Here is a 24,000-nt window from a genome sequence, read left to right on the forward strand (position 1 = left end):
CCTCCTCTTCCTCTTCTTCTTCTTCTAACTTCCTCTCTTCCTCCTTCTCCTTCCTTTTCTTCTTCCTCATTTTTCTCTTTCCCCTCCTCCTTCTTTTTCTCCTCCTCCCTCTTCCTCCTCCTCCTCCCTCTTCTGCTTCTCTTTCTCTTCCTTCCTCCTCCTCCTCTTCCTCCTGCTTCTGCTTTTCCTCCTCCTCCCCCCTTCTTCCTCTTCCTCTTCCTCCTCCTCCCTCCTCCTCCTATCCCCATTCACTTCTAACGCTGATGATGTTCCCCAGTTGGGTCATATAATGTGTACAAGAAAATCGCCAAACTCAGATATCACTGAAAAGTCTCCAGTTTAACCCCAAGCTGCAAATACTCTCTTCTAAAGAATACTTGAACCCTTTATTTTTCCCATGGGTGTCTCATAGATCAAGATCATGGTGTTTTGAACATTTCCCGGTATACTTACAAGTAGATGCTGGATTCGTTGCCCCCAATGTCTGGAGACTGGAGTTTCTGAACCAAGATAATGATGATGCCCATGAAAAGCAAAAAATTGATCTTGGAAACAGGGGAAAAGAAAGAAGAAATGGATCAGTCAATTGATAAAGTAATCGGTGCCTTCCAATTAAAACAGAAAATTATTCCTTGTCCAGAAAACTCAGTTTTTCTGCAATCCACTCTTTGAAAGCTAGTACAATGCTAGAATATCTGCAGCATCCTTAATGTGCGAAAAGTCATTGTTTTCTAAGGTATTCTATATAGAGGTAGTCCTTGACCTATGACAATTCATTTAGTGACCATTCAAAATTAACAACGGCAGTGAAAAAAGTGACTTGCAAACAGTCCTCATAGTTATGACTGTTGCAATATCCCCATGGTCATATGATCAAAATTCAGATGCTTGGCAACTTTCTGATATTTATGACAGTTGCCGTGTCTGGGGGTCATGCGATCCCCTTTTACGACCTGGCAAACAAAGTCAATGGGGAAGCCAGGTTCACTTAATAACCGCTTTACTGACAATGGCTGTGACAATGGAGGTTGTAAAATGGGGTAAAATTTCTTTAATAATTTTCTCAGTAAGCAATAGCAATGCTGGGCTCAATTGTGGCCGTAAGTTGAGGACTACCTTTACTCCATGTCAGTAGGTCCAGTTTTATCCTGCCTAATAGTCAAGAATTGTTATGTGAGGGGTTGGACTAGATGGCCTGTAACAGTGATGGTGAACCTTTTCTTCCTTGAGTGCCGAAAGAGCATGCGCTCACACTATTGAGCATGTGCAAGTACCTGGGGAGGGCAAAAACAGCTCCCCCCCCCAGAGGCCCTCTGGAGGCCAGAAATGGCCTGTTTCTTAACTTCTGGTGGGTCCATAGGCTCATGTTTTGCCCTCCCCGGGCTCCGAAGGCTTCCCTGGAGCCCAGGGAGGGTAAAATGCCCTCCCCCATCCCCCAGGAGGCTCTCTGGAAGCCAAAAACGCCCTCCCAGAGCTTCTGTGTGGGCTAAAAAGCTCACCTATAAAGCCCTACATGGCATCGGACCAGACTACCTCCGAGACCGCCTTCTGCCGCACGAACCCCAGCATCCGATTAGGTCCAACAGAGTTGGCCTTCTTCGGGTCCTGTCAACTAAACAATGTCGTCTGGCAGGACCCAGGGGAAGAGCCTTCTCTGTGACGGCCCCGGGCCTCTGGAATCAACTCTCCCCCGAGATTAGAACTGCCCACACCTTCCTCGCCTTTCGTAAGTTATTGAAAACTCATCTTTGTAGCCAGGCATGGGGAAACTGACATATCCCCCAACTATCTTGGTTTGTGAATGGTTTGAATGGATTGTGTGATTATTTTACTATAAGGGTTTTTAAATTGTTTTTTTAAATATTGGATTTGTACACTGTTTATTATTGTTGTGAGCCGCCTCGAGTCTTCGGAGAGGGGCGGCAAACAAATCCAATAAATTATTATTATTAATTATTATTATAAAAATCAGCTGGCTGGCACACACATGCATGCACATTAGAGCTGAGCAATAGCTCGTGTGCCAGCAGATATGGCTCTGCGTGCCACCTGTGGCACCTGTGGTTCACCATCACTGGCCATTAAGGTCCAATTCTGTTGATCTGTAATTAAAATGAATACACTGTTTCAAAGACAGGTATCTTTGATATCACTATCTTTTTTTCCCAAAACATATTTTGGGAAAAGTTGAAGAATAGCTCAAACATTCAAAGACTGCTATTTTGGAAGGGACCATGGAGGTCTTTTAATCCAACCCCTACTCATACTGAAGCAAGAAAACAAGAAACATACTGAAACAATTTCCGACAAATGGTTATCCAACATTTTCTTTAAAAGCATTGGAACATCTTCTTAAACCAGCAGTGATGGGCTCCTACGGGTACGCTCAGGTACGCAGAATTGGTAGAAAAAAATTGATTTTTTTCCCTTCCTTTTTTTCCCTTCTGGGCTCTGGGTATGTTTTTCCTATCGTAGTAAATGACGTTGAATGTGTATAATTTTAGAAGAGCTGCGTATGTGTGTGTCTGCATACACTTTGTATAGAAGATAATGTACACTTTTGTGTGCTTGTGTATAATATGTATGTACATATGGTGTATACTGTATACATAGAATTAAATAGTATATTTTGAATGTTCAGCAATAGTAAATAGAGAGGGAAACTATCTCTTTGAGGCGAGGAGAGGCCAGGCACCGTAACCCAAACCCTTGATGTGAGTGACGTCAAGTTGGCCGCCTTTAAGCCAGCCATATGACCTTTGAGCCAACCCAGGTCACATGTTCGTCAAGCTCCTCCCACCTGGTCACATGGCCAGCAAGCCACACCCACAAAATAACCACACCCACAGTGTGGTAGTAAAAAAAATTACTTTTAAAGTTTGACATCCTATCCTAGGGTCTCAATGTCTTTTGGGGATTGTGGTGACCAGAATTGGACTTAATATTCCAAATCTGGTTTTACCATTTTGGTATAAAGTCACACTGTAAGTTTTAACCTTACTTAATTGTAAGGATTCATTGCTGAGCTGTGGCCAATGGCTGGACCATCCTCACATCTTAATGGACTTACCATGATGGATGCCACAACTGGACCTTTGATTACCCACCATAAAGCAGTATTGTCATTCATGTCCCAACAGCTGATGGGGGAAAAAAATGAGGAGGAAAGTCAAGAGGATTTAGGAATAAAATTAAAATTGCCTGCCCCCAAACAGATACAGGTAGCCCTTCATTTGCAACCAGTCAGAACTGCAGAAAAAACAACGGCTGCCAACCTGCCTTCCACTGAGGACCTGTATACTGCACGAGTCAAAAAGAGGGCTGTGAAGATATTTACTGACCCCTCACATTCTGTTTAAACTCCCACCCTCAAAACATCGATAAAGAGCACTGCACATCAAGACAACTAGACACAAGAACAATTTCCCCCGAATGCCATTACTCTGCTAAACAAATAATTCCTTCAACACTGTCAAACTTTTTACTAAGTCTGCACTTCTATTTCTACTAGTTTTTTCTCATCATTCCTATCATCCTTTGGACTATATGACTGTAACTTGTTGCTTGTATCCTAAGATTTTTAGTAATAAAAATAAACTTGGCCAATAAAGAATTCTATTCTACTCTACTCTACTCTACTCTACTCTACTCTACTCTACTCTACTCTACTCTACTCTACTCTACTCTACTCCACTCTACTCTACTCTACTCTACTCTACTCTCTATTCTATTCTATTCTATTCCATTACATTCTATTCAGGGATGGGCTCCTGACCTACAGGAATGGTCGGGAATGCAGTTCCGGTAGCAAAATTTGGAGCTCCACCCCAGAGCACCCAATTTGCATTGAAAGATGTTGAAACAAAATGCATGAGCCATGTCCACAGTAGTAAAAATTTTGGTAGCCCATCATTGATTCTATTCTATTCATTTTGTGATTGTTCAAAGTTGCAATGGCCCTGGAAAAGCGACACATGAGCAGTCTTCACACTTACAACGGTTGCAGTATTCCTATGGCCATGTGATCAAAATTTGGATGCTTGGCAACCTGTGTGTATTTGTACTTTTAACATCCTGGAGTCATATGATCACCATTTGTGATTCCCCAAGCCAGCTTCCCACAAGCAAAGTCAATGGTGGAAGCCAGAGTTACTTAACGGGCATGTGATTCACTTAACAAGCATGTCAAAATAGATGGTAAAATCAGGTATGACTTAATAATCGCTTTGCTTTAGCAATGGAAATTCTGTTCTCAGTTGTTGCTGTAAGTTGAGGACTAGCTGTATTTCTTAAAGGAAACCTAACCTTTATTTTTTGAAGGCTCACCTTGGATATGGAATTAACTAAATTCTAATTCTTTTAATATTAATTAAAAACTCAGTTAATTCAAAATACGGATTTTATGGATTCCTTTCCTACTCATGGGTTTTATGCATCTGCTCCCTGGCTTCATAAATCCCTTACAAAAAGCAAAATGATCACTCAGCCGCAGTATCCAGATTACACATTACAGATGGTCCTCAATTTACGAATGGTCACTTTGCAACCCATTCAAAGTTACGTCCTCCAAAGCGTTACCTAGGAACTGGTTTCAAAGTTACAACACACGGTCACACGATTGCATTTTGGGTAGTTAGCAAACAGTCCACATTTATGACTATTTGCAATCGCGTGACCTCCATTTATGACATTTTGGAGGGAATGTTTAATTCCGATTCCAAGAAAAAAAAATCCCCACTGGATGCAATGGATTCACTTAATGACCATGCTGTTCGCTTAACGACTATTCGGGGGGGAAAAGTGTGCTGCTTCACAACTGATAATTGCCACAACTTACAGCCACAATTCCAAACTCAAATATGGTCGTAAATTAAGGACTACCTGTATTCTCTCTCTCTCACACACACACACACAAACACACATACACAAATATACACACAAACACACCATGTTGACACTACAGTGAAGAAATTAACAAAGATGGCACAATCATCTGATTAACCAGAATTGATGGGAATTATGCGATCTTGACATCTCCAAAGTCTGAAGAACAGTACGCAAAACTTTGCCAGGGGTGACCCACAACAATGCCAAGGAAGGGGTGTGCTATGTTATATTAGATTATCTACGGTTGACCTATCCAGATTCCTAAGAGGTCAGTAAGGGGCGAGTACAAGTGCACTAGAGTGCCTTACATCCCCTGTCCTATTGCTCTCCTATATTTCCTATACCTTTCCTCTATTCCTATATCTCTTCTTCTATTCTTTCATTGATATATTCTATTACTATATCTTATTTTCTATTCTTTCATTGATATGTTCTATTACTATACCTTCTTTTCTATTATTTCTTAGATATATTTTACTATGAATATATCCTCTATAACCTTCATCATGTATTTTACTATGTGTATATAGATATATACCCACTAAAACCCTCATTGTGTATTGTACAAAATAAATAAATAAAATAAATATGTCACTTACCCCATATTATCGAAGTGAAGCCGAAGGACCGCCCAGACTGTGACACAAATGGTTGGAGTTCCTGGAGGAGAGAAGAAGAAAGTTTGATGAAGCCTGGGACGACTGGTAATGTATCACTCAAAAATGGAATTTAGGCGGGTGTTCAGAGCCTAATAAAAATCATTATTGTTATCATTATTTATACATGGTCAACCAGGTAGGTTGGATACTGGATTTGCTTTCTTTGAATAATGGATCTTTCCCAAGGATCTACCATAGCTACAGACAATGTAATGGCTAGCACAGGTAGTCCTCAATTTTTAATAAATAATAAAATTTTAAAGCCTTGCTTAGCTATGGAAGTTCTGGTCCCAATTGTGGCCATAAATTGAGGACTACCTACTGGCACACCCTTTTCCTCCCCAAAACAGGCTGAAAATTTGGGTGCGTCTTATATTTTAAAGGTAGCTTTTTCAAAGCTTTCCCCCCCACCCCTAACTAGGTGCTAACAATCTTCCCGGCTTCCTAAACCCTCTGAAGGTTTTTCCCAGCCCTACGAATTTGCTGCCACTCTCTTGGAAAATGTTTTTTTCAGTCATTATTATTATTATTATTATTATTATTATTATTATTATTATTAATTAGATTTGTATGCCGCCCCTCTCCGGAGACTCGGAGCGGCTCTTAATGTCGTGCTAACCATGCTTGCAGCATTTATTTTTATTCCTACTCCCTCAAAGCAGTTTTTCCTGCTCTTTGCAGGCTTGTTTTCATTCCTACTCGCTCAGAAAAAACATTTTTTCAGCCCTAACCAGGGGATAAAATAATGTGCTGAAGTTGATCAGATTAAGGACGCTAGACAGATGAATACCTGGTAGGTAGAAGATTGACGGCAGAAAAAGACCTCATGATCCATCTGGTCTGCCCTTATACTATTTTCTGTATTTTATCTTAGGATGGATCTATGTTTATCCCAGGCATGTTTAAATTCAGTTACTGTGGATTTACCAAGCACGTCTGCTGGAAGTTTGTTCCAAGGATCTACTACTCTTTCAGTAAAATACAGTAATATTTTCTCATGTTGCTTTTGATCTTTCCCCCAACTAACTTCAGATTGTGTCCCCTTGTTCTTGTGTTCACTTTCCTATTAAAAACACTTCCCTCCTGTATATTTTCTTCCTCCCATTTTCCTCCCCCAAAACTAAGGTGAGTCTTATACTCTGAAAAATATGGTATATACCAGTGATGGCGAACCTTTTTTCCCTTGGGTGCCCAAATAGTGCATGTATGCGCTATTGCATGTGTGTACGTGCCTACACCCATGTTCAATACCCCACCACGTGGCCATGGTCCCCCATTTCTTGTTAGGTCCATTTTTCGCCCTCCACAGGCTCCAGAGGCTTTCATGGAGCTGGGGGAGGGCAAAAAACATGCACTCCTGCCCCCCCCGGAGGCCAAAAACGCCCTCCCAGAGCCTCTGTGTGAGCAAAAAATCACCTGGGCGATGCCCTCATGTGCGCTGGAGCTGAGCTAAGACAACAGCTTACGTGCCGGCAGATATTTTTATTTTTATTTATTTATTTTATTTATTCGACTTCTATGCCACCCAATCCCGAAGGACTCAGGGCGGCTTACAACAATAATGGACATACAATATAAATAGATACAAAGTGATAAAAAGAAGTCGAACATGATCTGAAACTAAAACATTATCTGAAAGTAAAACCCCATAAAAAGTTATTAAAAATGGCAGTCACAATCATACACATGCACACCATTCATAGAATCGGCCATCAAGGATGTAAATTTATGGCCCCCAGGCCTGCCGACAAAGCCAAGTCTTAGTGGCCTTACAAAAGACCAGCAGGGGTAGGAGCAGTATGGACATCGGGCGGTAGTTGGTTCTGTAGAGCCGGGGCTGCCACAGAGAAGGCCTCCCCCGTGGTTCCGTCAACCTGCATTGTTTAGTCGACCCGGAGAAGGCCAACTGTGAACTCTTATTGGTCTCTGGGAGGTATTCGGCAAGAGGCGGTCCCGTAGATAGTCTGGCCCTGAGCCATATAGGGCTTTATAGGCCATCCACACGTGCCATAGGTTCGCCATCACAGGTATACACAGCAATGAATCTGCAATCTCCATTCAGTTCTAGCACTGATAATGTCACCTGGTTGGGTCAGGAAACGTTGGCTCAGAACGTACCCGGCAGTTGTCCTCCTCCACTCTGCAAACCCCTCTCCCTTCTATCCTGTTGCTGCAACCCAGTTGGGTTATGAAACATCTGCAAGGGAACCCCCAAGCTCAGAGAGCGCCAAGGACCCAACAGTTCAATCCCTTCTTCTCGAAGCGCTTACCCCAGCCAATGATAGTGTACCAGTAGAAGTATCTCCTCTCTGGAAAGAAAGTTTCCACAAGTAATGTGAAGAGGTACAGCCCTTCAATGAAAAGCCAGAAATAGTTGGACATAACACAGTAGTGGAAGAAGACCATCACTGCTTTGCATTCCACCTGTGGAGGACAAACACCATATATGTTAGAGCAGGGGTCTCCAAACTCACAGCCCTGTAGCATTGATAGTGAACATTCTTTCCCTCGGGTGCCAAAAGCACGCGTGCACTTTAACACACATACATACACACACACATATTCTCATCGATAATTCAATGCCACCCATATGCCCCACTGCCCCCACCACAGCAACACAAGAGCACACAGCAGATTCAAGCTTAATATTAACCGCTCCAAATTGGACTGTAAAAAATACGACTTTAGTAATCGAGTTGTCGAAGGATGGAACTCATTACCGGACTCCGTAGTATCAACCCCTAACCCCCAACATTTTGCCCTTAGACTGTCCACGGTTGACCTCTCCAGATTCCTAAGAGGTCAGTAAGGGGCGTACATAAGCGCACTAGAGTGCCTTCCGACCCCTGTCCTATAGTCTCTCCTATATCTCATATATCTTCTCTACTATATCCTCTATAACCTTCATTGTATATTATTGTGTATTGGACAAAATAAATAAATAAATAAAATGCCGTTGGTTAACCTTCATGGCCCTATACTATTCCGGACAAATGATTGCCCAACCTTTTCTTGAAAACCTCCAGTGATGGAGCACCATCTATTTATCTATTTATTTATTTGTCTGTCTACCTACATACTTACCTACCTACCCATTCATCCATTAATCCAATCATATCTATCTATCTATCTATCTATCTATCTATCTATCTATCTATCTATCTATCTATCTATCTCTGTATGTGTGTGTGTATCCATCTTTCTATCTATCTTTCTTTCTATCTATCATTCATCTATCTTTCTATCTATCTATCATCTATCTATCTATCTATCTATCTATCTATCTATCTATCTATCTATCTATCTATCTATCTATCTACCTACCTACCTACCTACCTACCTACCTACCTATCTACCTATCTACCTATCTACCTATCTACCTATCTACCTATCTACCTATCTACCTATCTACCTATCTATCTATCTATCTATCTATCTATCTATCTATCTATCTATCTATCTATCTATCTATCTACCAACTTACCTATCTATCCATCCACCTATTATCTCTCTCCTATCTTCCTTCCTCCCTCCCTCCATCCTGTCTGTCTGTCTGTCTGTCTGTCTGTCTATCTATCTACTTACCTATCTATCCATCTATTATCTCTCCTGTCTTTCTTTCTTTCCTTCCTTCCTTCCTTTCTTCCTTCCCTCTCTCTTTCTTTCTTTCTTTCTGTCTGGTTTTTCAAGAAAAGGAGAGAAAAAAAAGGAAAGGGGGGGGAATAAGGATACAAAAAGTAAGGGAGATACAGATCAATAGACATGTTTCGACATAAGATATATAACTTATTCTGTATCAGTTTTAAACATTCAACTGTGCATTTTCATGTTTATATTTTTTAAAACCCCAAGTTTGTGTCAGTGTTTCTCATTTCGTTTGGACAGCTGCCACTCAGTTCCTTGGCACAAGACAAAGGGCCTCAGGTTTCTGCAGAGAAGAGTCCAAAATATTCAAAATGGCCTCCGCCACATTTACTCATGATTTACCGTCGAGATAAAACAGTGGTTGCTGTCTTGCTCAGCGTATAAGACCCCGTCTTTAATGAAGACAGAAATTGCACGCAGAATGAATGAAACAAAAAGATTCATGTGAATAAAATTCCGGGTGCAATGTAGTTTCCTAAGGGGAAGGAAAAAGAAAAAAGGATTTTAATAAGAAACAGAGAAGAAAGATGGAGTCATGTTCAAGCATTCTCCATATTGTCTTCTATGTCTAGGGGTGGACTACAATTGGCCCCAAAATTTCCATTGCTAAACAAGACACTGGTTAAATAAGTGTTAAATATTTAAATAAATGTTTAAATATTTAATACTAAATAAAATAAAATAAATAAAATTAAAAAATTAAAATCAATTAAAATTAAAATATTTAATTAAAAATATTTAAATAAAAGGTTAAATAAGCGGGCTATAAGTTAAATAAATTAAATTGAATTAGTTAATATAAATGAGCTCGGCCCCAATTTATGACCTTTCTTGCCACAGTTATTAAGTGAATTGCTGCAGTTGTTAAGTTAGCAGCATGGTTGTTAAAGCGAATCTTGACTTTGCTTGTCAGAAGGTCGCAAAGGGGGATCATATGACTCAGGAACACTGCAACTGTCATAACTTTGAGTCAATTGCCAAAAATCTGAATTTTTTGGTTTCATGACCATGAGGATGTTCCAATGGCTATAAAGTGTGAAAAATAGCCATGGGTCACTTTTTTTTTGCCAGTGGCATTGAAATTTTGTGTGGTAACTAAATGAAGGGTTGTAAGTTGAGGACTATCTGTACTTCATTGGCCTAAATGTCAGATAACTGTTTTAAACGGAGATTGTCCTTATGACACAAACATGTGAAAATTAGTGATGGGCGAACTGAACCCGCACAATTCGGGTCCATACAGAATTTTGCGGTGTTCGGTATGCCAAACACGAACCCAATATTTTTTCAAACTTCGTGTTCAGTGTTCGGAGTTTTGACGTCACCGGCAGGTTGCTAAGGACACCAAGGTGATCACTTCCTGGATTCCATGGAATCCAGGAAGTGATCACCTTGGCATCCTTAGCAACCTGTCGTTGACGTCAAAGCTCCACCCCTGGAATCTCTTTGTGGGAGGGATTCCCCGTTCGGGTTCGAGTTCGAATTCGGTTCGGGTTTGGCTGAATTTTGGATAAAGTTTGTCCGAACTTGCTGAACCCGAACACCGTTGGGTTCGCCCATCACTAGTGAACATATCAAACACATTCTCTTCCCATTTTTTTCTACTACAACAACCCTCTAAGGTGGGTTGAGCTGAGAGAGAAGGGCTGGCCCAGAGTCAACCAGCTAGCCTAAATGGGGCTAGAACTCCCTGTCTCCTGGTGATTGGCCCAAAGTCAACCAGCCATTTTCATTCCTAAATCAAGACTAGATCTCTCTCTCTCTTGGTGAGTGGCTTAAAACACCCAGCCAGCTTTCATATCTAAGGCAAAACTAGAATTCATTATTTCCTGGTGATAGGCCCCAAATACCCTGGCTAGTTTTCATATCTGTGGAATGAGAATTCCCTATCTCCTGAGGATTGGCCCAAAGTCATCAAATGCTTTATGATAAAAGCAGGACTAGAACTCACTGTTGCCTGGTTACATAGGTGGCTTTCATGACTTAAGGCAAAACTAGAACTCATTATTTCCTGGTAATAGGCCCCAAATACCGCAGCTAGTTTGATTTATTTTATTTATATGTCACCCAACTCCTGAAGGACTCTTTTCATATCTAACGTGGAACTAGAATTCCCAATCTCCTGATGATTATCCCAAAGTCATCCAGCTGGCTTTCACCGCTAAGGCAGGACTGGAACTCGCCATCTCCTGGTTTTTAGCTGGTGCCTAAACCAAATTGGCTTGACCAGAGAACCAAATCCAGTCAAAACAACTCTTTGTGACAACTCACCTGAAACGGCACAAGATCACCATGGCTGTGGTGAGCGAAACGAGGGATGTGCTGTAGCCGACTGTATACAAAGCCTTGACGGACAGGTAATAGTAAGCCTGTAAATCAAACAGCAAAATTAGAGTTAACTTTGAGGAAAGATAAAAAGCTCAAATTATTTGGTTCAAAGAGTTCAAATTCACTCCTTTCACAAGTACAGTGGTATCTACCTACCTACCTCTACCTACAAACGCCTCTACTTATGAACTTTTCCAGATAAGTACCAGGTGTTCAACATTTTTTCTCCTCTTCGCAAGAACCATTTTCCACTTACAAACCCGAGCTTCTGAAATTGTAACTGCTGTAAATTGCTGGTCAATAGACCCATATTTATGACGTTTGCAGTGTCCTGGTGTTATATCAGAGTTGAAATGCTCCCGGTTTGTTCGTGCCTGTCAGTCTTAGGAGAGCCAATCGCAAAGGGAGTGTGAGGCTCCGCCCACCTGCCCAGATGCTGCCATTTGGATTATTTCACCCTCTACACATGCTCAGAAGTCTTTGCGCATGCGCAGAGGGTAAAAGAACCCAAATGGCAGCATCCGAGCAGATGGGCGGAGCCTCACACTCCCTTCGCGATTGGCTCTCCTATGACTGACAGGCGCGAACGAATCAGGAGCATTTCCCCCTGTGTTATAGAATCACCTTTTGTGACCTTCTAACCAGCAGAAAGCCAGATTCACAGGGGTGGATTCCTGTTATTGCTACTATCGGTGCGCTGCGCATGCAGCTTCACTTCTCCTGCATGCACAGCTTCTATTTTCCTGCATGCACATGCGCATGTCCCAGCATGGTTTTGCTTCTGCGCATGTGCAGAAGCAAACTCTCAGAAGGAGACATGCACAAGAGATTTTGGCAATTTTTTTTGCTTCCGAACACGTACAGAAGCAAAAAAATCGCCAAAATCTCACACACATGCGAGAGATTTTCCTTCCTCCCCATGCGCACAAGCAAAAACATGCTGGGACGCATGTGTGCGTATGCAGGAAAACAGAACCTGCGCATGCAGTACAACTTTCGCTACCGATGCGCCGTCCTCAATTATACTGGTAGAAACCTGCTACTGCAGATTCACTTAACAACTCTCTGACTATTTTAATAGCTGTGATGATTTGAATAACAACTGCAACAAGAAAGGTTGTGAAATTTATTTATTTATTTATTCGATTTTTATGCTGCCCTTCTCCTTAGACTCAAGGTGGCTTACAACATGTTAGCAATAGCACTTTCAAAAAACAGAGCCAGCATATTTTGCCCCCACAATCCAGGTCCTCATTTTTCCCACCTGGGAAGGATGGAAGGCTGAGTCTACCTTGAGCTGGTGATGAGAATTGAACTACTGACCTGCAGATCTACAGTCAGCTACAGTGGCCTGCAGTACTGCACGCTACCTGCTACGCCACTGCGAATGGGGTAACTTTCATTTAACAACTGTCTTGCTTAACAAAAGATCACAATCGTGATCGTAAATCAAGGACTACTGGACTTAGGCATGAATAGATATCAATCTAGTTTTCCAGCTTGGATCCTCTAAGACCAACTGAATAATTTGTAGTGATTTACAGGTGTCAGTCATGCCTCCGGAACAAGCCTATTTTCATTATCTGCTTACCTGGCCGTTCCCTGTCATGGTGTCATTCTCGTCAAATCCGCAGGCGTCATAATAATGTGGGAATGGTTCAGACCAGCCTTCCTCAGTGCAGTTCCTGCCGACGAACTTATAATCCACGGATCCATCTCCTGATTGGGTAAAAAAAATGCATCACTACTGCTTTATCTATACAGTGGGACCTCGACATACGAGTCTAATTCGTTCCAGACCCGAGCTAGTATGTCGATCAACTCGCATCTCGAACGAATGCCTTTAGACTTTGTTTTTCGCGCCGAGATAACTGGAAGCATGGAATTCTTGCGCCACCTAGTGGAAGCTCGGCTCATATCCCGAATTTGAGCTTGGGTGTCGAACAGAAATTTTGCTCGCGTCTCGGCTCGTAACTTGGAATACTCGCATGTGGAGCAGCTCGTATCTAGAGGTACTACTGTATTGTAAACTATTTATGTTTTTACTGTTTAAAAGTAAAAAAAAGCAAATTCCATGGTTGGCATGATTAGGAAGGGAATCGAATATAAGTCAGTAGGTGTTGTATTGCCTCTTTACAAATCGATGGTGAGACCACACTTGGAGTACTGTGTACAGTTCTGGTCACTGCACCTCAAGAAGGATATAATGGAACTGGAAAAGGTGCAAAAAAGGGCAACAAGAATGGTCAAGGAAATGGAGCCCCTCCCTTATGAAACCAGGTTGCAACGCCTTGGTCTCTTCAGCCTTGAAAGACGGTGTTGAAGAGGTGACTTGATCAAAGTGTATAAAATCATGCATGGGATAGAAAAGGTGGATAGAGAAAAATTATTCACTTCTGCTAAATCTTAGGGGCGGCCAGGAGGGAATAAATAATTTCAATTTCTTACCTAGAAGCTGCTCTGGATTCTCAAACATTTCAAGCTCTCCTACAAGAAAAAGAGAGCGAAAGGATAGAAGTTGAAATCCACTTTAGACCCGAAACAGGTAGTCCTTGGTTTACAACGGTTCATTTAGTGACCATTCGAAGTTACACTGAAAAAAGCGACTTATGACCATTTTTAACACTTACAACCACTGCAGCGTAATAATGTGACCAAAATTAAGATGCTTGGCAACTGAGTCATTTTAATGACGATTGCAGTGTCCCGGGATCATACAATTCCCCTTTTACGACCTGCTGACCAACAAAATCAATGGAGAATCCAAATTCATTTAATTTAAAAAACTGAAGAGACAATGGTGACTAGAAAGGTTGCAAAAATTGGAAGAAAATTCACTTAATAAATGTCTTGTTTAGAACATGATGAATTTTGGGCTCAGTTGTGATCGTAAGTTGAGAACTAATGTGTTTTCCCGAAAATAAGAGCCTGTCTTCTATTGTTTTGAACCCCAAAATAAGTGCATGTCCTTATTTGGAGGGAAGTGGCACAGTGGTTAGAGTGTAGTACTGCAAGCTACTTATGCTGATCACTGTCTGCCAGCAGTTTGGCAGTTCAAATCTCTGTGGGCTCAAGGTTGACTCAGCCTTCCACCTTTTCAAGGTGGGTAAAATGATTGCCCCAGATTGTTGGGGTGAATATTTTATTTATTTTATTTTGTTTATTTATTTATTTATTTAATTATTTATTAATTATTTATTAATTGGACCTGTAAACCACCCCTCCCCATGGACGCAATATATAAAAAAAATACAATAACGCATCTGAAATCCAATTAATATAAATAACTAATTTAAAACCATTCTAAAAAGACTTAAACATTAAAAACCATTCATTCACATTCAAACCACAAATATACCACACATTCGTTGGCCAGAGGCTAGGGCCTAATGACCCCAAGCCTGGCGACATAAATAGATTTTCTGATTCTTGAGGAAGGCAAGGAGGTTGGGGGCAATACGAATCTCTGGGGGGGGGGGAGCTGATTCCAGAGGGCCGGGGCCTCCAGAGAGAAGGCTCTTCCCCTGGACCCCGCCAAGCAACATTGTCTAGTTAACAGGACCTGGAGAAGGCTGACTCTGTGTGACCTGACCGGTAGCTGGGACCCATGTGGTGCAGTAAGTATTCTGGTCCGATGCCATGTAGGACTTTACACTTTGAATCATATCCGGAAACCAATTGGCAGCCAATTGTCAAGAACGTATTGCTGGTATACAAAGATATAACAATGTTTACCTACATGATTCTAGTAAGAGATAAACATTAGGACAGGGGACAGAAGGCACGCTGGTGCATTTATGCACGCCCCTTACTGACCTCTTAGGAATCGGGAGAGGTCAACAGTGGACAGTCTAAGGGTAAGTTTTGGGGGTTAGGTTTACAGAGAGTAAATATATGCTTACTCTCTGTAAACCGCTTAGAGAGGGCTGTAAAGCACTGTGAAGCATTATATAAATCTAAATGCTGAATGCTATTGCTATTATTTCTCTACCTATCCAAATGGAATATAGACATAAGCCTTACCTGGCTGTGCATACGCCATGCTGTTCACATCCCAGCCTGATCAACAGAGAAAAAGAAGTGGATATATAACACGGTTAACTCTTATCACAAAAATAAATACGATTTCATTATTATATCACCATTTTTCATTTTCCTCCCTTTTGTAAAATGTTTGTACTTATTATATAATATCTTCCTAAATTCCCCTTTTCTACAGTTATTTTATTTATTTTATTTTTATTTGTTGTGTCAAGTATATATTGGTGTTGTTGTTGTTATTGTTATCATTATTATTATTAATTAGATTTGTATGCCGCCCCTCTCCGAGGACTCATATACAAAGATATAATAATATTTATATACATGATACTAATAAAAGAGAAACATTAGGACAGGGGACGGAAGGCACTCTGGTGCACTTATGCACACCCCTTACTGACCTCTTAGGAATCGGAAGAGGTCAACAGTGGAGAGTCTAAGGGTAAAGTTTTGGGGGTTAGAGTCTGGTAGTGAGTTCCAGGCATCATCCACTTGGTTACTAAAGTCGTATTTCCTGCAGCTGAGTTTAGAGCGGTTTACTTTGAGTTTGCATCTGTTGTGTGCTCGAGTGTTGTTGTGGTTGAAGCTGAAGTAGTCGTTGACTACTTGCATTTAGAACGGAACAGAACGGAACAGAACAGAGCAGAACAATAGAACTAGGAAGGACCTTGGACCCCCTACTCAAGCAGAAAATCCTAGCCTGTTTCAGATAAATAGTTGTCCAAAATCTTTTTAAAATCTTCCAGTTCTGGAAGATTGACGACAACTTCTGGGAATTTTGCCAAGGTTCATTTCACTGGCTATCAAAGACTAATTGCTATTATATTAATAATAATAATTAATAATAATTTATTAGATTTGTATGCCGCCCCTCTCCGAAGACACGGGGTGGCTCACAACATAGCAATAATACAATACATTACAAATCTAATAATAGAATTTAAAAAGTCAATTTAAAAATATTAATATAACATAATCAGTGTCATAAAATCACCAACTACACAATCGTACACAGTCAACCCAGTTAATCATACAACAGACGTCAGAAAACACAACGGAGGGGGGGAAGTAATCATCCCCACACCTGGCGACAAAGGTGAGTCTTCAGCATTTTACGGAAGCCGAGGAGGGTGGGGGCTGTTCGAATCTCCGGAGGGAGTTGATTCCAGAGGGCCGGGGCCACCACAGAGAAGGCTCTTCCCCTGGGCCCCACCAACCAACAATGTTTAGTCGATGGGACCTGGAGAAGACCAACTCTGTGGGAACTAATCGGCTGCTGGGATTTATGCAGCAGAAGGCGGTCTCGTAGGTCTTGTAGGGATTCTGGTCCGATGCCATGCAGGGCTTTATAGGTCATTACCAACACTTTGAATTGTGACCGGAAACTGATCGGAAGCCAGGGCAGGCCATGGAGTGTTGGTGAAACATAGGCATACCTAGGGAAGCCCATGATTGCTGTCACAATCATGATTTAAGACTTTCTGAACTTATGCTAGCTGTTAATTATGAGTAATTAACAGTTGGGCTTTTGCGAGAAAAGACTGCCTTTAGGTTTGTGTGTGTGAGAGAGACCTCTACTAAGATGGTTATTAGTAGTCGGTTATTGACTAAAAATTCCCAGAAGTTGTCGTCAATAAACAAACCAAAACTTCCAGAACTGGAAGATTTTAAGAAGATTTTGGAAAACTATTTATCTGAAACAGGATTTTCTGCTTGAATAGTGGGTCGGACAAACTGTGTGTTTGCTATGTTCTTACCTGGGGCAGGACAATATTTATAGGTTCATTTATGGTCCAAATTCCAATTCTGTTCTGTGAAATTTGCAAGTAGTCTTCAACTTACGATTGCAACTGAGCCCCAAATTCTGTTGCTAAATGAGACAGTTACTAAGTGAATTCTGCCCCATTTTACAACCTTCCTTGCTTTAATTGTTAAGTGAATCACTGCAATTGCCGTGTGTCTCCATTTTGATTGCATGGCTGTGGTGCCTGTTCAAGAGTCATGTGAAAAACATTGATAAGTCGCTTTTTTTCAGAAGCAATTGAAATTTTTAAGGGTCATTAAATGAACTGTTGTAAGTCAAGGACTACTTGCAAGTGTTTTTCAGCCATCCTTGTCTCCTGCAGAAATTGCTTTCTCGGCAGCTGCACATCACCCTGGATTCTTATTCACAATTGTTAAAACAGATCCAGAGAATCACAATGGGGACAAATGAGAGGCTGGAATTTAAATCGTCTAAAAGGAAATTGAAGGAGCTGCGCTTGTTCAGAGCTTGAAGAGAGAGGTTGGTAGAAGATTATAACGGAGACTTTTGTTATGTAGTGAAAAGGATAATACAGGCACAAAGGTCAAGATCTATTTGTCCTGATTCCCAAAATAATGCAAGCCATGAATTGTGGGTCGTCTATACAGAATATGGGATGGGGTGGAGGGAAGCGAGGTGGAGTGGAATGGAACAGAATATATAAATAAGAATAGAATAGAATGTGGAATGGAATGGAATATATAAATAAGAATAAAATAGAATTTAGTAGATGCTTGGAACAAACTTCTAGCAGGTTGGTAAATCCATAGTCATCGAATTTAAACATGCCTGGGATAAACATAGATCCATCCTAAGATAAAATACAGGAAATAGTATAAGGGCAGACTAGATGGACCAGGAGGCCTCTTTCTGCCGTCAATCTTCTATGTGTAGAAATAAGAATAGAATAGAACAGGAAATAAAATGGAATGGAATGGAGTATATAAATAATAAAATGGAATATAGAAATAAGAATAGAATATAGAAATAAAAATGGAATAGAATATAGAAATAGAAAGAATAGAATTGAATATAGAAATAAGAATGAAATGTAGTCTAGTATAGTATAGGAATGCAATGCAATGCATAGAATAGAATAGAACAGAACAACAGAATAGAATAATTCTTTATTGGCCAAGTGTGATTAAACACACAAGGAATTTTTCTTTGGTGCATATGCTCTCAGTGTACATAAATGCAATGTAAGAATAGAATAGAATAAAGAACAGAACAGAATAAAATAGAATAAAACTGAATAGAGAACAGAACATAATAGAATATAGAAATAAGAATAAAACAGAACGAAGTAGAATAGAATAAGGAAAATATAATAAAAACACAACAGAACAAAATAGGGTTAGCAGGATCCTTGGAGGTCTTCTATTCTAACCCATTTTCACATGTGGCTTATGCTCAATTCAGAGAGTTCCATCAAATAGGAAACCAAGAAGAAGGTGTTTTATCTCTTAAGGCTAAGTTGAAGAGCGCCATAAACGAATTAATGGAAATTCACAGTTCTGCAGTTACCAACAGCCATAAAAGGATTGTAATGCTTCACTTAGCCACTAGATGGAGACCTAGATTCTTCCCAAATGTTGACCATCTGTGTTGTTGAACAAATGCACCCAAACATAACTCAGATCTATTTGAACTTCTATAGTCTCCACAAAATACTCAAGATTCCCAAATTCCGCTATTTCTTCTCAGAGATGGACACAGACTGAAATTCAGCTTCTTTTCCAATCCCTGGTTAATTTTTACAGCCAAGCCTTCTGGAGAGGCAACACTCTGAAAGCTTAGAAATAAACTCACCAATAGAAAAGGAGACCTATAAAATCTTGAAAAGTTTTGCAAATTTCCCATCAAAATATGTTTTTCCTTGCTTGACGTTGTGAAAGAGTTCTCAGCCCTGCAAACGCTCCAGAAAGTTTGCAAAGTTCTTACCCAGCATTGGCAGGGCTGAAAACACAGGTAGTCCTTGACTTATAACCATTCACTTACAGTGAACACAAAAACGAGGGGGCACAATCTGAGATTAGTTGTGGGGAAAGATCAGAAACAATGTGAGAAAATATTATTTTACTGAAAGAGTAGTAGATGCTTGGAACAAACTTCCAGCAGATGTGGTTGGTAAATGCACAGGAACTGAATTTAAACAGGCCTGGGATAAACATATATATATCCCTCCTAAGATAAAATACAGAGAATAGTATAAGGGCAGACTAGATGGACCATGTGGTCTTTTTCTGCCGTCAGTCTTCTATGTTTCTATATGTTCTATGTTGAGAAATTCTATAATTTCTCAAGGTCACATGATGATCAAGTTTCAGATGCTTGGCAATTGACTCATATTTATGATGATTGCAAGGTCCCAAAGTCACGTGATCCTCTTTTGCGAACTTCTGACAAGCAAAGTCCAATGTGGAAGCCAGATTCACTTAACAACCGTGCTCCTAAATTAACAACTGCAAATGGTTCACTTAACAACGGTGGCAAGGCAAGTCATAGAAATGGACAAAGCTCATTTACAAACTGTCTCGCTTAGCCACAGAAATATTGGGCCCAATTGTGGCCATAACTCAAAGACCTACCTGTACAGGCAAGCACTCAATTACTGACCGTTCAAAATTACAACACTAAAGTGTTCATATCAGAGGGTTGTTGTTAGTGGTGAGTATTCTGAGCAGAGACAGATTACAAGCGGTGTGCCACAAGGATCTGTTCTGGGTCCGATTCTTTTTAATATGTTTGTGAGTGACATAGGGGAAGGTTTGGTAGGGAAGGTTTGCCTATTTGCCGATGACTCTAAAGTGTGCAATAGGGTTGATATTCCTGGAGGCGTCTGTAATATGGTAAATGATTTAGCTTTACTAGATAAGTGGTCAAAGCAATGGAAACTGCAGTTTAATGTTTCCAAATGTAAAATAATGCACTTGGGGAAAAGGATTCACTTAACAACCGTGTTCCTAAATTAACAATTGTAAGTAGTTCACTTAACAATGGTGACAAGGCAGGTCGTAGAAATGGGCAAAGCTCATTTACCAACTGTCTTGCTTAGCCACAGAAATATACTGGGTCAAAGACTTACCTGAATAGGCAGTCCCCAATTACAACCATCTTTTTAGCAACTGTTCAGACAGTTACGACGGTTACTTTAAAAAACATGACTTATGACCGGTCCTCACATTGAGACCAATCACAGCATCCGTATATTTACTTAGCCAAAATTTGGGCACTCCGAGTCTTCGGAGAAGGGCGGCATACAAATCCAATAAATAAATAAATAAATAAAATAATTAAACTTGGAAACCGACATGGATTTACTGACATGATTGTAGTGTTCTGGGTAGGGATGTGTTCCTTCATACCTCGCTGTCAACTTGCATTGCAATGTTTCGTGTGCGCATGAATGCTTCATTCATGCATTCCAGGTGGGGTTTGCCGCTTCTGCTACTACTGGTGTGCTGCTACTACTGGTGTGCTGCATGCGCAGCTTCATTTCTCTGCCGGGCATGCGTCTGAGTGAGATTTTACTTCTGCGCATGCACAGGAAGCAAAATCTCGCGTGAGGAATGTGCGCATGAACGAGATTTCGGTGATTTTTTTTTTGCTTCCGCTCATGCGGAATAAAGAGGATTCAATAAACAGAATTCAAATCCACCTTACCATAATCTAAATTCACCACGGTGAAGAGAGCTGGGCATTTGACATAAACGACTTCGCCCAGCAAAGCGGGTTTCCAGCAAGTGATGTTATCCCACATTCCAGCGCAACCTGTAGAAACAAACGAACAGTTTTTTTAAAAAAAAATAATGGCAGGAAAACAGGCGGCAGAGAAAGAGTTTTCGAGGTTTTTCTATGTGTTTTCTTTTTATTTGATTTATGCCTTTTGTTATTTTGCCATTGATATATATTTTTTATTTTACATACTATTATAGTTTTATTTATTATTTATTTATTTGCTATTATTTCTGTTATTTATTATCTCATTGTTTTCCATTTATTTATTACTGTACAATAGATTTATTCTATTCTATTCTATTCTATTCTATGCCATTCCTTTCCATTCTCTCTTCTACTCTACTCTAATTTTCTCTTCTCTTCTCTTTATTCTACTCTACTTTATTCTACTCTACTCTATTTTCTCCTCTCTTCTACTCTTTTCTTCTCTTCTACTCTACTCTATTTTTTCTTCTCTTCTCTTCTGCTCTACTCTACTCTACTTTCTTTTCTTTTCTCTTCTCTTCTCTTCTAATCTACTCTACTCTACTCTACTCTATTTTCTCTTCTCTTTCATTGTTTTTTATTTTATTAATTTTTTATTTTGTGTTTTATTATTTATTTATTTTGGCTCATGATGTTTTGCTTTGTTTTGTACGGTTAGTCCTCGACTTACAACAACTCACTCAAAGTTACGACAGCATAGAAAAAAAATGACTTATCACCATTTCTCACACTTACGACCGTTGCAGCCTCCCCATGGTCACGTGATCAAAATCCAGACGCTTGGCAATTGACTCATATTTATGACGGTCGCAGGCAGCCAGGGTCATGTGATTCCTCTTTTGTGACCTTCTGACAAGTCAATGGGGAAGCCAGGTTCACTTAACAACCAGGTTACTAATTGCAATAACTGCAGTGATTTGCTTAGCAACTATGCCAAGAAAGGTCATAAAATGAGATAAAACTCAAGTAACAAATGTCTCACTTAACAACAGAAATTTCAGGCTCATTTGTGGTTGTAAGTTGAAGATACCTAAATCCCATAGAATCGCATGATCAAAATTCAGATGCATAGCAATTGACTCATATTTATAATGGTTGCAATGTTCTGGGGGGGGAGGGGAGATAGCCGCTCCGAGTCTCCGGAGAGGGGCGGCATACAAATCTAATAAATAATAATAATAATAATAATAATAATAATAATAATAATAATAATAATAATAGAGATTGTCACGTTATCCCCTTTTGTGTGTTCTCACCAATGAAGGGCTGCAATTTTTTTACTACCACACTGTAGGTGTGGCTTATTTTGCGGGTGTGGTTTGCCAGTCATTTGACCAAGTGGGAATGGCTTGGCAATCATGTGACCTGGAGGAGGGGCTTAAAGGTCATGTGACTGGCTTAAAATTGGCCAACTTGATGTTGCTCATGTCAAAGGTTAGGGTTAGGGTGCCTGGCCTCTCCTCACCTCAAAGAAATACAATTTCCCTCTCCATTTACTATGACTGAACATTGAAAATATACTCTTCAATTCTACGTACATATGCTACATGTGTACATACATATTACATACAGGCACACAAAAATACATATTATTTACTATATAAACTGTATGTGTATGTACACACACGCGCACATAACTCTTCTAAAATTATACACATTCAACCTCATTTACTGCGATAAGAAAAACATACCCAGAGCCCAGAAGGGGGGAAAAATGAAAAAAAATCAAAATTTTTCTACTGGAACTGTGTACCTGACCAAACTTTTACTACCTATAGGAGCCCATCACTGGTTCTCACACTTACGACCGTTGCAGCCTTCCCACGGTTTCATGTGATCACCTTTTGTGACCTTCTGGCAAGAAACTCAATGATTCACTGAACAAATATGGCCAGAAAGGTTGTAAAATGGGGCAAAATTCACTTAGCAACCATATCATTTTGCAACTGAACTGTTGGGCTCAGTTGGGTTCATAAATCGAGGACTGCCTCTAGTAAGGTCCTAACTCAAGGACCTCCTGTAACAGGAGGGAGAAAGGAGATTATACAAACCTTAAGAGGACATTTGAGAACTTCACAGATAACTTAGCAATTTCTACACATATTGTTTATCTGTTGTAGTTTTGGGGGGGATGTAATTTATTTATTTTTTTTAAATCTACATTCTGGAATCTTCTGCCTTCTTCTAAAAGATCGATACCATTTATTTTTGAAAGAACGAACCGTGTGTCGCATGTTAAATTGATCGAGTTCCAGCTTTGCCTGCTGGCTCACCACTCCTATTCAGAATGCCACACCAGGAAGTTACATAAAAATCAAACACAACTCTCCTACCATTAAACATATTTTTTTTAGAGACATTTGATGCATTCAAAGAGCGGAAGGGCACAATGGCTTACGGGAACCAAAGTTACACACTGTAAAAATTTGAACAAGGACGAGAAGGGTATTTTTGGGGGGGGGGGGGAAGCCAGACGCTTTTAATTGCAATTAATAAAATGAAAATTTTGCTGACGTTTTCCCCCCTTGGATTTAACCACGTCCCCGTTCTGCCCCATCCAAAATTTACAATTTCCATAGCAACTTTGGGAGATGTTTTGATGGCCAAAACAGGATTATGTAATCCCCGCACTCCTGCATTGCAGCAATCATAAAATGTATGAATGGAGAACATCGCATTGTTTAAGTAGCCAGGGAGAGTTTTAAAATAAGAAATCAGCTCCCTTCGGTGGAAGGCTTGCAGTGCTGCCATTAAATTTATGATTGCATGGTTAGATTTTTTATCCTGCTTTTATGATGCTATAAGTAATTCAATGTACATAATACTGCATAACCCTCCTCCTATTTTCCTTGCTAATACAAGGAAAGGTGGACTGGGCTGAGAGAGAAAGTAACCCACCTGTCTTTCATG

General features: G+C 40.3%; 1 protein-coding gene across 4 annotated transcripts in view; it reads right to left on the minus strand.

Moving 5' to 3' along the window:
* The window catches only part of ADCYAP1R1 (ADCYAP receptor type I), a 132,623-nt gene that overhangs the window by 31,978 nt on the left and 76,645 nt on the right, over positions 1–24,000 (minus strand). For all 4 annotated transcript variants that reach the window (XR_011560569.1, XM_070767059.1, XM_070767060.1 and 1 more), the window contains exons 4-13: positions 21,031–21,138; positions 15,543–15,578; positions 13,968–14,006; positions 13,111–13,238; positions 11,463–11,560; positions 9,534–9,666; positions 7,817–7,970; positions 5,487–5,547; positions 3,071–3,140; positions 454–545 (exon numbers count right to left, since the gene is read on the minus strand). Coding sequence is in view for 3 of the 4 variants with exons in the window: in XM_070767059.1 (XP_070623160.1) it covers positions 454–545; positions 3,071–3,140; positions 5,487–5,547; positions 7,817–7,970; positions 9,534–9,666; positions 11,463–11,560; positions 13,111–13,238; positions 13,968–14,006; positions 15,543–15,578; positions 21,031–21,138 (919 nt within the window). In the remaining variant the exon portion in view is untranslated. The remainder of the gene's footprint in view (positions 1–453; positions 546–3,070; positions 3,141–5,486; positions 5,548–7,816; positions 7,971–9,533; positions 9,667–11,462; positions 11,561–13,110; positions 13,239–13,967; positions 14,007–15,542; positions 15,579–21,030; positions 21,139–24,000) is intronic.

Source organism: Erythrolamprus reginae, chromosome Z, assembly GCF_031021105.1.
Source record: "Erythrolamprus reginae isolate rEryReg1 chromosome Z, rEryReg1.hap1, whole genome shotgun sequence".
NCBI classification, from domain to species: Eukaryota; Metazoa; Chordata; class Lepidosauria; order Squamata; family Dipsadidae; genus Erythrolamprus; species Erythrolamprus reginae.